This window comes from Myotis yumanensis, unplaced genomic scaffold (assembly GCF_028538775.1).
Source record: "Myotis yumanensis isolate MYYU_CA2020_CCGP unplaced genomic scaffold, mMyoYum1.0.hap1 SCAF_12, whole genome shotgun sequence".
NCBI lineage: Eukaryota > Metazoa > Chordata > Mammalia > Chiroptera > Vespertilionidae > Myotis > Myotis yumanensis.
In genome coordinates this window covers 4,450,465-4,466,060 of record NW_027223763.1, presented here as the reverse complement: position 1 = coordinate 4,466,060, position 15,596 = coordinate 4,450,465, and the positions used below count along the sequence as shown (strand labels likewise).

At 62.1% G+C, this 15,596-nt stretch overlaps 1 protein-coding gene across 7 annotated transcripts in view; it reads left to right on the top strand.

Annotated features, from left to right (window-relative positions):
• Positions 1-15,596, top strand: part of USP20 (ubiquitin specific peptidase 20) — a 29,279-nt gene that overhangs the window by 7,548 nt on the left and 6,135 nt on the right. For 3 of the 7 annotated variants that reach the window (XM_070430465.1, XM_070430468.1, XM_070430466.1), the window contains 14 exons: positions 771-824; positions 3,076-3,138; positions 3,467-3,598; positions 3,767-3,863; positions 4,303-4,372; positions 7,168-7,281; positions 9,008-9,086; positions 11,939-12,383; positions 12,718-12,858; positions 13,156-13,271; positions 13,493-13,665; positions 14,151-14,245; positions 14,916-14,949; positions 15,153-15,198. In XM_070430465.1, the coding sequence (XP_070286566.1) occupies positions 771-824; positions 3,076-3,138; positions 3,467-3,598; positions 3,767-3,863; positions 4,303-4,372; positions 7,168-7,281; positions 9,008-9,086; positions 11,939-12,383; positions 12,718-12,858; positions 13,156-13,271; positions 13,493-13,665; positions 14,151-14,245; positions 14,916-14,949; positions 15,153-15,198 (1,659 nt within the window). Of the gene's footprint in view, positions 1-770; positions 825-2,130; positions 2,846-3,075; positions 3,139-3,466; positions 3,599-3,766; positions 3,864-4,302; positions 4,373-7,167; positions 7,282-9,007; positions 9,087-11,938; positions 12,384-12,717; positions 12,859-13,155; positions 13,272-13,492; positions 13,666-14,150; positions 14,246-14,915; positions 14,950-15,152; positions 15,199-15,596 lie in introns of those variants that run through there. The other 4 variants (XM_070430462.1, XM_070430469.1, XM_070430463.1 and 1 more) reach the window with 3 other exon arrangements.

The window sequence follows — 15,596 nt, the reverse complement described above, 5'->3', positions numbered from 1 at the left end:
GAGCTGCCTCCCCACCAGCCTCGCCCATTTTCTGTGTAAAAGGCAAGGTTGGTGTCTGCTCGGAGGCCTTCCCGGCGCCATCCAGGGCCGAGTCCTAGCGGCCGTCAGCCGTCCCTTCTCCCAGTCCATCTGGGAGCACGGACACTCTGTCCATCAGCTGCCGAGCACACGTCACTTCGCTGCATCCCATTAACTGGGACTGAGCTCCATGATCACGGGGTGAGGGTGGGGGTGGGGGTGGGGGTGGGGATGAGAAAGCCTGCAGCTGGCTGGCTGAGTGCTCAGCCCAAATCCACGCATCTGTTACTCGGGCCAGAAGGGGAGACACGGGTAGACAGGGAGAAGGCTCCGTCACCCGGCCCACCAGTCACCTGGTGTTTTCTGGGGTCAACAAGGACATTGGTCTCCTCATTTGTTCTAGACTTTGTGAAGTCACAGGAGGACACAACCCAGACCACCCCTTTCATGGAGCCCGGAGTCTAGATGGGAGCAAGGGGAGAGTAGAAGGTGTGATGGGATTGCAGAGGCAGGGCTCTGAGGTTGAAATGCAATCACGGAACGTGTCTTTGCAGGAACTGAAGTGTAGATTGGGAACCGATCTAGGCTAGTGGCTGCTGAGGGCCCTCCTGAGGCATAGAGCCTTCGAGCCGAGGCCTGTGGGGCTGGGGAGTCAGCAGAGGCAGGGGTGTGCTCCCCCAGCTGGAGCGGCCGGGCTCCGGGAGGGTCTCCGCGGCCTGTCACCTCTGCCGTTTCTCCTTCACCCCACGCAGGGAGCCTGTCAGTCGTGCGGTGTTGCTGGGCCGAACCTGTGGGCCTGTCTCCAGGTAAGGGCTCCTGCGGCTGCCGGGGCGTGAGTGCCATCTGGACGGGGCTGGGAACATCCATCCCCCATGCTGGGTCCTTGGTCCAGGACACAGGGCATGGCTGTCTCAGGGGCGGGTCCCAAGCCAACAGGGCCCCAGACTCAGCGAATCCCTGGCTAGCGGCCTTGGCAGCCATTAAAAATGACAAGAGGGGCCCTAGCCGGTTTGGCTCAATGGATGGAGCATCAGCCTTTTGACCAAAGGGTCCTGGGTTCGATTCTAGTCAGGGGCACATACTCAGTTACAGGTTCCTCCCTGGTCGGGGCACGCAGGAGGCAACCAATCGATGTGTTTCTCTCACATCGATGTTTCTCTCTGTCTTTTCCTCTCTCTTCCACTCTCTCTAAAAATCAATGGAAAAATATCCTCGGGTGAGGATTAAAAAATGAAAATTAAGGAAAAAAATGACAAGAGGGAAAAGCAGGCGGGAGAAGATTCTGGACCAGACGGGCCTGTCTGCATAGGAGGCAGGATTCTGTCCGTGCAGGTGCCCGTGAGCCTTGCATGGGCATCTGGCTCGGGCCCTGGCACTTCAGTAGCAGCCCGTCGCATGCAGTGGGGCCCACGTGGGGCGGGGGTAGAATTGGGGAGGCGATGCCTGTGATGGGCTTAGCCGGGTGTGTGGCCGTAGACAGTATCCAGTCAGACCTGGTCGTGTTTGATTATTACTGTTTATTAAAGAGACCAGCAGTTTTCATTATGGAAAACAGTATGGAGTTTCCTCAAAAAATTAAATATGGAACTGCCATTTGACCCAGTGATCCCACTTCTAGGAATATATTCCAAGAAACCCCAAATGCCAGTCAGAAAGAATGTATGCACCCCTATGTTCAAAGCAGCACAATTTACAATAGCTAAGATCTGGAAATAGCCCAAGTGCCCATCAGTGGATGAGTGGATAAAAAAGTGTGGTACATCTATATCATGGAATACCAAATAGCAGTAAAACAGAAGGATCTCTTACCCTTTGAGACAGCCTGGAGGGGCCTGGAGAGCATCATGCTAAGTGAGAAAAGTCAGTCAGAGAAAGACAAGTATCACATGATCTCACTCGTATGTGGAATCTAACAAAATAAACTGATGAACGGAGTGGATCCAGGGACATGGAAGCATGGAACAGAGTGGGAATCTCGGAGGGAAGTGAGGGGAGGTGGAGGTGGGAGGTAATCAACCAAAGACCTTGTGTGCACATATGCGTGGCCCATGCCATGGACAATAGGGTGGTGGAGGCCTGGAAAGGGCAGTGGGGGGGGGGGCTGGAGGGGGTCAATGGCGGAAAAAGGGTACATATGCAATACTTTCAACAATAAAGATTAAATTAAAAAACAAAAAAAGACAACAGTTTTCGGTGGGTGATAGAATTATGGGTACTTTTAATTTTTTCTCTAATTTTGTAATATTTTTCTAAATTTCTACACGTAGGTATTTTAAAAGCATACTGAAATGACTGTTCCTTAAAATGTCTTTAAAATACATACAAGTAGAAGAGAAAGGCAGCTTGAGGGTGAGAACAGCTCAAGTCTTCCCAGAAGACAGGGTCCCCCCGGAACTGCAGCTTCATCCTTAGGTCCTGACACTTGGCATAAAGCAGATTGTGGGGCCCGGTCCGGGCGCCGGGGGTGGGGGTGGGGGCAGCAGGAAGTGTGAGACACAGTCCTACCTCCTGGGAGCCCCAGGCCCCCAGAGAGAGAGGTTCAGAGCTGCATCAGGAAGCCATGCTCCCCTTGTGATGGAAAGGCCCTCCACAGCCTGTGCAGGGCTGACCCCGGGGGAAGCGGCCGCTGTGGAGAAGTGCTTGGGCTGGGCCTCGCTGGATGAATAGATTTGGGAGAGGAGAGGGCAAAGCACAGGCAGGGTCATCAGGGCCATGCTGTTCGCCTGCGGGAACCTGGGCACAGTGGACCCCACCGCCTCTGTCATCCAGCATCCCCACCAGAACTGTGGATCCAGTAACGGGCTGTCAGGAATTCGATGGAAAGGGGGTACGTGGAGGCAGAGAGGGTCTGCCCAGGACGAGCTGTGGCCCTGCCGGGCTTTTGGGGGGAGCAGTAGCCCAGGCACCCTGCCCGCCCCACTCAGAGACAAGGCCATTCCGGGGAGCTCGAGGGGGTACCCCATGTTCCTGCATGCAGGGCCTCCCTGTTGGGCGGAGGGGGGACACGCTGGTACACCCTCTCGGCCAGCCTCCACCCACGCTCCTCCCCTCTCCCAGGTGGCCTGCCCCTACGTTGGCTGCGGAGAATCCTTCGCCGACCACAGCACCATCCATGCGCAGGTGAGTGGTGGCCAGGGCAGGAGCTCTGGTCAGACGGCCCAGAGCTCAAAGCCCAGCCCCAGCCGCCTCCCAGCTCCACCTGCCCGAGCTGGGCCTCCGAGGCCGTGTCTATAAAACGGAAACGATCATAGCAAAGACGCAGGAGCTGACACGGTGCCCGCTCATGGTGGCTCGGGCAGCCCCGAATTCCCGCTGGAGGGTGCAGACCGGCTCCAGGCCGCGGTCCCCACAGGGCCTGTGCTGAGAGCTGAGAGCGAGGTGGCCCCTGCAGGCCTGGCACCTCTCGGGCCAGTGTCTCCTGGGCCTGATTTTGGATCTTGCCTTACAGGCACAAAAGCACAACCTGACCGTGAACCTGACCACCTTCCGGGTGTGGTGTTACGCCTGCGAGAAGGAGGTGTTCCCGGAGCAGCGGCTGGCGGCTCCCCTGCCGGCAGCCTCACCCCGACTCTTTGAGCAGGTGAGGGGTGCCGTGGGGTCCCGTTGGTAGGTTACACGTGTTGAGGGCGTGGCAGTGTGACCCGGCGGGAGGCTGGGCGGCTGGGCTTCCTTCCCCGGGGGCACAGGGGCCTCCCCCTCACCCCTCGGCCCCCCCACCCCTCTCGCTCCTTCTGGGTCTTGAACACAGGACTCCCCGCTGCCCTCGCACCCTCTGAAAGCCGTCCCCATCGCCGTGGCCGACGAAGGGGAGTCCGAGTCAGAGGACGATGACCTGAAACCTCGAGGTAACGGCCCGAACAGGTGCTTGTGGGCCGGGCCAGGCCGCCGCTCTGGGCAGGGCGCTCTGCACGCACCGGGCATGGGTGGGGGGTCGGACACCGCGTGGCGTGCTGGCTTCCCCTGGCGTGCAGCCACCAGCCAGTCCTGGAGGCCCGGCCCTCCTGCCCCGTCTCCCCATGTGGCCCCGGGAGGGTGGCCCCTCTGCACGGCCTGTGCCTGGGCTGTGCGGGCGGTGGGTGGCCGGGCGGGGCACAGTTGTCCCGTTTGATGCACTCGGTCATCATGGCTGGCGAGCAGGGACCACATTAACTTACTTGGCGGATCTCTGGGCGGAACACCAGCCCGTGTCCTCCTCTGGCGGCCCCGGCAGGCGGCTCATCTCCGTGTGAATGTGAGGGTTCCTGGCGGGGCAGGTGCTCACCTCCCCCCACACGTTGCTTCCAGGCCTCACGGGCATGAAGAACCTGGGGAACTCCTGCTACATGAACGCCGCCCTGCAGGCCCTGTCCAACTGGTAGGTTGTCACCTGCCCTGCGAGGGGCAGGAGCTGTGCCCGGGACCCGGAAATAGCGGCAGCAGCCCCCAAGCTGTGCTGCATAGGCCCACGGACGCCTGCATGTGGATACACAGCAAAACCCCTAAAAACAAACAAACACCCCTAAAAACACGCATGCACTTTGACCCAGTGATCCCGCTACCGAATCCAGGGAAAGGAGGTAGCAGATGTGGAGGGAGGGGTGTGGGCAGGACGCGCCTCACCCTGTGGTTTACCGGCAACATCTTAAAGGTCCGGGGAGTCTGGGAGGACGTGCCCCCCGTCTTTGGAGCAGCTGTCTCACGTGGGAGGTTTCAGGTCGATGATCGTTGTTTGCTGACCCATGTTTTCTAGTTTTTCTTCGGGGAATGTCTGCTTCTTGTGGAATGAAATCAGCTTAAAAGCCTAAGGAGAGGGGTTAGGGGAGATGTCTTCAGGCTCAGAAGTTTCCAGAGAGCGGGTGACGGGAGGGGCAGGTGCGCTCCTCTCCCTCACACAGCCAGCCCTCACCTGGGGGCCCCCTCTCCTGGGGGCTCCCTAACCTGGGGGCTCCCTCACCTGGGGGCTCCCTCACCTGGGAGAGGAAGGGGCTGCCTGAGTCCGCCAGGGCGCGGAGCGAAGGGCCACAGGCCAGGGGCTTAGACAACGGCAAGCTACTCCCCCTCAGCGCCGGGGCTGCACGTCCGGAACAAGGGATCGCAGGGCTGGCTTCCCCGTGGCCTCTGCTTGACTCACCGAGCGGGCTCCTCCCCCTAGTGCGGCTCCTCCCCGCAGTGCGGCTCCTGCCCCCAGTGCGGCTCCCGCCCCCCTAATGCGGCTCCCGCCCCCCTAGTGCGGCTCCTCCCCCCTAGTGCGGCTCCTCCCCCCTAGTGCGGCTCCCGCCTGCAGTGCGGCTCCTCCCCCTAGTGCGGCTCCTCCCCCTAGTGCGGCTCCTCCCCCTAGTGCGGCTCCCGCCTGCAGTGCGGCTCCTCCCCTAGTGCGGCTCCTCCCCCTAGTGCGGCTCCTCCCCTAGTGCGGCTCCTCCCCCTAGTGCGGCTCCTCCCCGCAGTGCGGCTCCTCCCTGCAGTGTGGCTCCTCCCCCTAGTGCTGCTCCTCCCCGCAGTGCGGCTCCTCCCCTAGTGCAGCTCCTCCCCCTAGTGCGGCTCCTCCCCGCAGTGCGGCTCCTCCCTGCAGTGTGGCTCCTCCCCCTAGTGCTGCTCCTCCCCGCAGTGCGGCTCCTCCCCCTAGTGCGGCTCCTCCCCCTAGTGCGGCTCCTCCCCGCAGTGTGGCTCCTCCCCGCAGTGCGGCTCCTCCCCTAGTGCGGCTCCTCCCCTAGTGCGGCTCCTCCCCCTAGTGCGGCTCCTCCCCTAGTGCGGCTCCTCCCCCTAGTGCGGCTCCTCCCCTAGTGCGGCTCCTCCCCTAGTGCGGCTCCTCCCCCTAGTGCGGCTCCTCCCCGCAGTGCGGCTCCTCCCCCTAGTGCGGCTCCTCCCCCTAGTGCGGCTCCTCCCCTAGTGCGGCTCCTCCCCCTAGTGCGGCTCCTCCCCGCAGTGCGGCTCCTCCCCCTAGTGCGGCTCCTCCCCTAGTGCGGCTCCTCCCCCTAGTGCGGCTCCTCCCCGCAGTGCGGCTCCTCCCCTAGTGCGGCTCCTCCCCCTAGTGCGGCTCCTCCCCGCAGTGCGGCTCCTCCCCTAGTGCGGCTCCTCCCCGCAGTGCGGCTCCTCCCCTAGTGCGGCTCCTCCCCCTAGTGCGGCTCCTCCCCGCAGTGCGGCTCCTCCCCTAGTGCGGCTCCTCCCCGCAGTGCGGCTCCTCCCCTAGTGCGGCTCCTCCCCCTAGTGCGGCTCCTCCCCGCAGTGCGGCTCCTCCCCCTAGTGCGGCTCCTCCCCCTAGTGCGGCTCCTCCCCGCAGTGCGGCTCCTCCCCCTAGTGCGGCTCCTCCCCGCAGTGCGGCTCCTCCCCGCAGTGCGGCTCCTCCCCTAGTGCGGCTCCTCCCCCTAGTGCGGCTCCTCCCCGCAGTGCGGCTCCTCCCCTAGTGCGGCTCCTCCCCACAGTGCGGCTCCTCCCCCTAGTGCGGCTCCTCCCCCTAGTGCGGCTCCTCCCCGCAGTGTGGCTCCTCCCCCTAGTGCGGCTCCTCCCCGCAGTGTGGCTCCTCCCCGCAGTGCGGCTCCTCCCCCTAGTGCGGCTCCTCCCCTAGTGCGGCTCCTCCCCCTAGTGCGGCTCCTCCCCCTAGTGCGGCTCCTCCCCGCAGTGCGGCTCCTCCCCGCAGTGCGGCTCCTCCCCCTAGTGCGGCTCCTCCCCCTAGTGCGGCTCCTCCCCGCAGTGCGGCTCCTCCCCGCAGTGTGGCTCCTCCCCCTAGTGCGGCTCCTCCCCGCAGTGTGGCTCCTCCCCGCAGTGCGGCTCCTCCCCCTAGTGCGGCTCCTCACCTAGTGCGGCTCCTCCCCCTAGTGCGGCTCCTCCCCCTAGTGCGGCTCCTCCCCGCAGTGCGGCTCCTCCCCCTAGTGCGGCTCCTCCCTGCAGTGCATGCTGCCTCCGGGTCCCTCCCTCAGAAGGTGCCAGTCACCGGGTCAGGCCCAGCCCGGTGACCTCGGTTTAACGGAATCGCCTTTGTAAAGACCCTCCAAACACAGCCGCCTCTGAGCGCTGGGGTCAGGGCTCCCGCAGAGAAACCTGGGGACAGCTCGGCCCGCACCCGGCGGGATCTCCTCCTCATCCGCCCAGGGGGCTCTGGCCTCTCCTCCCGCTCTTTCTCACCGCTGCCCGCTCCCCTGCTTCTCTCCCCGGACCGGCCCGGACCGGCCCCAGCCCTCCGCTGACCCAGTTCTTCCTGGAGTGTGGCGGCCTGGTGCGCACGGACAAGAAGCCCGCCCTGTGCAAGAGTTACCAGAAGCTGGTGTCCGAGGTCTGGCACAGGAAACGGTGAGTGCCAGCCGGACTTGGGCAGCTGTTGGGGGCGGGATTTTCTCTCCGTCGCTGCTGGCAGCCCCGGAGGCGGAAATCATCGCCAGCTATTTTACGCACTGGGGAGGCGAGGTTCAGAGCGGTTGAACTATCTGCTCAAGGTCACAGCTTATGAGAGATGGAGCTGGAGTTTGGACCTGGTGCCGATCCAGCCGGCAGCCCCTTTTCAGATGTGTGTGCCCAGGCCCAGACGCCCATCGCGACCGCCTGGGTCTCAGCCACGACTGCACGTGGGAAGGCACCTCATCGGTGGCAGCTGGCGCTTTAGCTCCGTGTGAAACAAACTTAGAGGCCAGAAGCTTGGATTAGACCCGTTTCTCCAGGAAAAGTCAAAACCGGAAATAATTTATTTTTTTTATTTTTATTTTTTAAAATATTTTATTGATTTTTTACAGAGAGGAAGAGAGAGAGATAGAGAGCCAGAAACATTGACGAGAGAGAAACATCGATCAGCTGCCTCCCGCACACCCCTCACTGGGGATGTGCCCGCAACCCAGGCACATGCCCTTGACCGGAATCGAACCCGGGACCTCCCAGTCCACAAGCCGACGACGCTCTATCCACTGAGCCAAACCGGCTTCGGCGAAACCGGAAATAATTTAAAATGAGAGCATAGAAATATATTAAGTGTAGAAGCAGGTTACAAAGCAATATGATGCAAAAATAAAAAAAATATATAAAACAGAAAAAACCCACAAAGCAGTATGATGCAGTACAATTCCAGTGTTGTAAGAAGCCAAGTTTGTTTAAGTATATACATTGAATATGATTTTGTATATATCTATATTTTCACGGGAAAATCTAGAAATCTTAATGGTAGTTATCTCTGGGTGGTCATGTTTCCTGGTTAGGCTTTCCTGAAATTTTAGATTTTTCTGTTTTTGTTACTCTTCAGTCACTGCTCACGTTCAGCGTGATAGTAGTGTCAGGTGTGCACGCGGTGCTCAGGCGCTTATATGACGTACTGAGCGACTCCCTGACGTCTCCAGGCTGCCTGGCACCACACCAGTTATTACATTACTAGTGACCCAGTGCGCGGAATCCCGTGAGACCCAGACCCGAGGGAAATTGCACAGGACCCGGGACCCCCAAGTCCTGGGGCGCCGTGGGACCCAGAGTCAAGTCCCCGCCCACCTGCATGTGCCTTGCCGCGCACGCAGCCTCCTGGTGACCGGTCTTTGGTCGTTGCAGCGTTACGACCACTGGGTTTTTATTATATAGACTTACTGTATCCCTGTGCTGTCCCAGGAGCCCTGTGCCTGGCGTAGCTATGACTTGATACTTTCTTCTTTTTTTAAAATATATTTCATTGATTTCAGAGAGGAAGAGAGAGGGAGAGAGATAGAAACATCAGTGAGAGAGAGAATCATTGATTGGCTGCCTCCTGCATGTCCCCCACTGGGGGCATGTGCAACCCGGGCATGTGCCCTGACTGGGAATCGAACTGTGACCTCCTGGTTCGTAGGTCGATGCTCAGCCACTGAGCCACACCGGCCGGGCGACCTTTTCCTTCTTGACTGTGCAGATATGTGAGCCTGCTGGGGCTCCTGGCGGGTCACCGCCCCCCAAAGGCGTGGTAAACCCCTCCCGGAGTCTGGCCCTCCACTGCTGGCCGCCTGTCACCCCTCAGGGGACCGGGAGCCCAGGCCGGCCACCTGCACTCATGGGTCTGGTTCTCCTACAGCCCAAGCTACGTGGTTCCCACCAGCCTGTCCCATGGGATCAAGTTGGTCAACCCGATGTTCCGAGGCTACGCCCAGCAGGTAGGCATCTGCGCGGCCCGGGCACCAGGGCCATTATCTACCGGGCCTGGCTTTGCAGCAGGACCAGCGAGGAGAGCGCAGCAGAGGCCGGGCGCTGTGGGTGGGTCCTCTCACCACCGGAGCCTCCTAGCAGCCGGCTGCCGTTCTCCCCACGCGGCCGATGGGGAGCCTGAGGCTCCGGGCCTCGCACCTGCCCGGGTCCCACGGCTGGGACGTGTGGAGGGAACTTGGGCGCCGGCGGTTCAGCTGCAGAGTCCGCCTAAGCCCTGCGTTCACACGGCACGAACCTCGGGCAAGGTCCATGTTTATTAAAGTAAACAGTTGGTTACACGCTTTGTAAATCGAAAGAACCCCTTTGAAACCAGTATCTTCTGTTGCATAAAATCACGGGGCCAAGATGAAGCAGAACGGCCCTAGCTGGTTTGGCTCAGTGGACAGAGCATTGGCCTGCGGACCGAAGGATCCCGGGTTCGATTCAGGGTTTGATGTTTCCTTTCTCTTTTAAAATTATTTTTAAAAATTGATTTCAGAGAGGTAGGGAAAGGGAGGGAGAGATAGGAACATCAATGATGAGAGAAACATTGATCGGCTGCCTCCTGCAGACCCCCCACTGGGGATTGAGCCTGCAACCCAGGCATGTGTTTGACCAGGAATTGAACTGCGCCCTCCTGGTTTATAGGTCGATGCTCAATCACTGAGCCATGTTGGCCGGGCTCATCATTGATATTTCTTTTATTTATTTTTTTAAATATAATTTTTTTAAATATACATTTTTATTGATATCCTGCACACCCCCTACTGGGGATTGAGCCCACAACTAGGCATGTGCCCTTGACAGTAATCAAACCCGGGACTCTTCAGTCCCCAGTCCGGCGCTCTAGCCACTGAGCCAAACCAGCCGGGGCTCATCATTGGTGTTTCTATCTCTCTTCCTCTCTGAAATCAATAAAAATATATTTAAAAAAAAAAAAGACGAAGTAGAATGCAGCCACGTATGTACCTCAGCCCTGAGCCGGTGGGGGTCCAGGTCCCGGTCCCACAGCTGGGCTCTCGATGCTGGGCTTGCCGGTGGAGCTGGACTTGTCTGGGCTGCTGTCCCTGCTGCCGGAACAAGGGGGCCAGAAACAGCATGGGTCAGTGAGGGGTGCCTTCAGACCCCGCCCTGCCGCTCATCCCCTCCCAGGCGGGGGCTGCTGGGCCTTCCTCTCCTCACACCCCCATTTGTGCGAACGCCAGGCTCCTGACTGGGAAGCCCAGCGCTGCCTGACCACCACCCTTCCTGGAGATAATGCCTACACAGCGGTCAAAACCCAGCACCAGCGCTTGTTAGGTGGCCACCACGGGCCACAGAGGCACAGCCCTGCGTCTGCCCAGAGCTCTCTTAGGGGGCCTGCCTCACCCCCATGGAGCAGGTGAGGCGCCGAGGCTCAGGGAGGCCCTGCAGCTGGCCCAGGTCCCACAGCACATAGTGCAGGGTGGGCAGGCCTCGCCGAGCTGTCCCCTCCCTCAGCGCCCTCCTGCTGTACCGGCGGCGCTGGCCCTCGGGCTCTCAGCGAGGACCCGGTGGAGCAGGCCGCTTGGCCGCTGCCTGGCACCTGCCGGAGCTGGGACAGTTCTGTGTCTGAAGCGTAGCCGCACGGAGGGCTCTGGGGGCGGGGGTGGGGGGGCTGCCACGCTCCCCGTGGCTCCAGATGTTGGCACAGAGCGAGTCTGTTAAAAGGAAGGACGGTAGGTGGCGTATGGAGGGCCTGCTTCTTAACCTTCCAGTGCCCCTGGCACAGGACTGCTCTCCTCCCTCCCTAATGCGAGACAAGGTGGTGTTCGCGTCTCTGATCTTGAGTTTGGCACTTTGACCAAGGAAATCCTGGTCCAGCCCTCCCTTCCCTGCTGGAGCCCAGAGAATGAGGCCCCTCCCAGGTCCCACGTGAGGCTTAGGGTGCTTGGCTGTGTCTGGCCACCTCGTGGCGCCCGCCTCATGTGCTCAGGAGTTGGGGGGTAGGGGAGGGGGGCGGGGGTGAGGGTGCTGCTCAGACACCCGGTCAGGGACTGCGAAGGACAGAACCGGACTTGGAACCCAGGAGCCCAGCCTGGCACCAAGTGCCCCCTCCCCCGACCCGCTCTGAGACCTATTAAAGCACCTCCTTTGTGCACGCTGCTCAGCAGGGCTCAGAGCTCAGGGCTCAGGGCTCAGGGCCAGGCTGTGCCAGGGGCCTGGCTGCCCTGGCTTCCCTGGCTTCCCGCTAGGCTGGCGACAGGATAGAAGCGTCAATACTGTGATTTGAGACCTGAAGTGACAACTTAGTCCCAGTCTTGCCTGGGTCTGCGTCTGCGGGAGGTAGATCCTGTCCTCCTGCTGCAGGGAGGCGGGGCCAGGGCAGGACTGGGAGAGCAGGGACACCAGAGGCCTGGCCTGCGAGTGCTGGTGCTCCCTGTGGAACTCAGCTGAGCCCTCGTGTGCCCCTGTCACCTTCCTTCTTCCATGGGCTCCCCGCCTGCCCAGGTGTCCCCTCCTTTAAGGAGCAAGGTGACCCCACTGGCTAAACGTGACATCTGTGCTCCCCAGCTGGGTGGGAAACAGAGCGACAGGTGAAGAGCAGCAGCTGGAGCCGATGGATCTGGGCTCCGCCACCTGACAGCGGCTGCGTGACCGGGAGGGCCAGCGCTCCGAGCCTCCATGTGCTCAGCAGAAGGGGGTTAGGACGGTGGGACAGACGCCGCTGAGGGGCCATCAGTGCGCCTGCCGGGCGCAGCGGGAACGGCCAGAGGAGGCGCCTGGCGGCCCATCAGAAGCAGCAGGCGCTGTGGCAGGTCCCCCACCGGGAGAGCCCTGGTGACGCAGCCCCTGGTTCCAGGACACCCAGGAGTTCCTGCGCTGCCTGATGGACCAGCTGCACGAGGAGCTCAAGGAGCCGGTGGTGGCGGTGGCTGCGGCCCTGACCGAGGCCCGGGACTCAGACCTGAGTGACTCGGATGAGAAGAGGGAGGGCGACCGGAGCCCGTCAGAGGACGAGTTCCTGTCCTGTGACTCCAGCAGCGACAGGGGCGAGGGCGGTGGTCAGGGCCGGGGCGAGGGCGGCTCGGCCGAGGCGGAGCTGCTGATGGGCGATGAGGCGGGCCGCGCCATCTCGGAGAAGGAGCGGATGAAGGACCGCAAGTTCTCCTGGGGCCAGCAGCGCACGAGCTCAGAGCAGGTGGACGAGGACGCGGACGTGGACACCGCCCTGGCCGCCCTTGACCCCCGGCCCCCAGAGGCTCAGCCCCCATCGCCACGGTCCACCAGCCCCTGCCGGACACCAGGTACCAGCCGGCCGCTCAGGGAACCACGCCGTTTGTCCAGCACCTACTATGTGCCAAGCACCTACTGTGTGCCAAGCACTGCCACTCTCGGTGTCCCTACCACCCTGGGGGCGTTTTCTACCACAAGACCCAACTTCTGGGTGAGAAATGGGCTAAATAATAGGTCCAGACTCATTTAGCTGATAAAGCTGGCGGGGAATTCAGAGCCTGCCCTGCAGCCCTGCGAACGTCACGGGGGTGGGCACAGAGCGGGGACCCACGGTGGGTTCAGGCCTCAGTCCCTGTAGGAGGTGCTGGCTGCCCTGGCCCAGCACGGTCCCCTCTCTGCCCACAGAGCCCGACAACGAGGCCCACATGCGCAGCGCGTCCCGGTCCTGCAGCCCTGTCCACCACCACGAGGGCCACACCAAGCTGGCCAGCAGCCCTCCTCGCGCGAGTCCTGTGAGGATGGGGCCGGCCTACGTGCTCAAGAAAGGTGTGGAGGGCTGGCGGGAGGGTGGGCAGCGGGGCTGGGAGTGGGAGTCCTGCCTGTGGCCGCCAGGTTCGAGCCTTCCTTGCTGGGCTGGGCTGCAACTCTGAACCCCCCCCACCCCCCCCACCACTGGGACATGAGTAGGGGAGCCCCATCGAATAGACCACGACCAGGTGCCAGGAGTGGAGTGCAGACCTAGTCACGTGACGCAGAGATTTGACCCCACATCCTGGCCAAGCCCGAGGCTGGTCCTGGCCCAGGCAGACCCAGGATTGGCTCCAGCTCCCTCTGTGCCCGCAGCCCAGGGGCCGAGCACGGGCAGCCGGCGGCGGAAGGAGCAGCGCTACCGCAGCGTCATCTCCGACATCTTCGACGGCTCCATCCTCAGCCTCGTGCAGTGTCTCACCTGTGACCGGGTGAGTGCCCTGCGCTAGGGCTGGGGTGAGGAGCGTGTTCTCCGCCTGAGGCCCCTCTCTGCCTTTCTCGAGGGGCAGGGCACCCAGGCCCAGGGGTTGGGGAGCAGGCCCTCTGCCTCCCACCTGCCAGCCGGTGGCTGAGAATCGGTGCAGACTCTGCTTGATCTGAGCAGGGCAGGATTCTAGAAGGTGGAGACCCAGGCTGACCTTTGACTCCACAGGTGTCCACGACGGTGGAGACCTTCCAGGACCTGTCCCTGCCCATCCCGGGCAAGGAGGACCTGGCCAAACTGCACTCGGCCATCTACCAGAACGCACCGGCCAAGCCGGGCTCCTGCGGGGACAGCTACGCCGCCCAGGGCTGGCTGGCCTTCATCATGGAGTACATCCGACGGTGAGCCCGCCCCAGCCCCGCCTGCCTGGGACTCCCAGCCTGGGAGGCGACAGACCTTAAACAGCACAGCACAGGCGTTTGTAGGGACGAGGGCGGGAGCTGGAGGCTGAAGGATGTGTGGGAGTCAGCTAAGTGGGGGGTGTCCCTGTTCACACTGGGATGGCCCTTGGATTGGCAGGCAGGTAAGGACAGGGGTGACCAAGCACAGCTAGAAAGGAGGCCAGCGGGGTGAGGGCAGTGGTGGCGTTCCCTGACCGTGCCTGCTCTACCTGCCCAAGCACGGCCAGCGGGTCAGGGCCCCTCAGATGAGGGAAGCGAGGCTCGGGGCGAGATGAGGCCCCTCTCCCAGGACACTGAGCTGCTGGCTGGTGGTCCCAGGTGCCTGGCTCCACCCACTGGGCCAAGATGCCTCAGCCCATAGGTCCCCAGCTCGTACCCTTGCTCAGGCCCTGGTCGCACCCGCCAACCCTTTTCTGTCCCCATAGGTTTGTGGTATCCTGTACCCCCAGCTGGTTCTGGGGGCCGGTCATCACCCTGGAAGACTGCCTCGCTGCCTTCTTTGCTGCGGATGAGCTGAAGGGTGAGTGGCCGGGCTGGCTTGGGCGGGGCAGCTGGGGCAGCATCCAGTTGGAGGTTTCTGGGACTCGCCTGTCAGCCTCCCACCCCTGCCCGCCGGGCTGGGCCGGGGGCTGCATGTCCTCCCCGTCCACCACCTGGCAGCTCTCAGGGGCCCGCCTGTTTTTCTCTCCTATTAATCTGGTGGTAAAGACCACACCACGATTTCTCCTGCATTCCCTTGACTATTGCTGAGCGTGAACATGGTTTTCGCAAGTATGTCAGCTGTTAGTATTTCCTATTTTGAAATTTCCCGTTTCTGTCCTTTTCCCATTTTCTTATTGAGTGTGGCCTGGACTCCCAGGGCCGTGTTGAACAGGGGTGGTGAGATGGCGCCCTTGTCTTAGTCCTGCTTGTAGAGGAAGCTTCCAGCTTTTCACCGTGGAGTCTGATGTTAGCTGTGGCCTCGTCATACGTGGCCGTTCTACGTTGAGGTTGTGTTCCTTCTGTGCCCAGTTTGCTGAAATCCGTTTTCATGGAAAGATGGGCATTGAAACTTGTCAGGCGTTGTTTCTGTACCCAGTGAGAGGGTCCTGTGGTGTGTGCCTTCGCCCTGTGAAGGCGTGTGCCGTCCGGCGCACTCCTGCCTCTCACTTGCCGTCCCCGCCGACCTGTGTCGTGTTCTCCTGTCCTAGGTGACAACATGTACAGCTGTGAGCGGTGCAAAAAGTAAGTGTGAGCATCCGGGGCTTCTCCCCGTTCCCCGTCTCCACCCTCTGCGGTCGGTACCAGCTCCACACACATCCCCCGGGTTCCCCCGGGGGTTCCATCCTGACCTCGCAGAGGTGAAGGGGTGGGGGGGTGGGGGTGCTCATCTGGGCACACAGCCGCCCCTCAGGGCCGTCACCGCCTGTCGCCTGCTCTCCTCCCAGGCTGCGCAACGGGGTCAAGTACTGCAAGGTGCTGCGGCTGCCCGAGGTGAGAGGAGCAGCCCCACCACTGCCCTCCGGCCTCTCCGCCCGCCACTGCCCGCCGGCCTCTCCACCCCCCACTGCCCGCTGGCCTCTCCGCCCCCCACTGCCCGCTGGCCTCTCCACCCCCCACTGCCCGCCGGCCTCTCCGCCCCCCACTGCCCGCCGGCCTCTCCACCCCCCACTGCCCGCCGGCCTCTCCGCCCCCCACTGCCCGCTGGCCTCTCCGCCCGCCACTGCCCGCCGGCCTCTCCGCTGACCGGTGGCGGCCTCTCCGCTGACCGGTGGCGGCCCCTCTGCTGACCGGTGGCAGCCGGGCAGAGGCTGCCCCCCTGACTCAGAGGCTGTGTGAAGGAGGCCGTGGGGATGGAACGGCTGAGGGCCTCCCGGGGTCTGGCAGGTGGA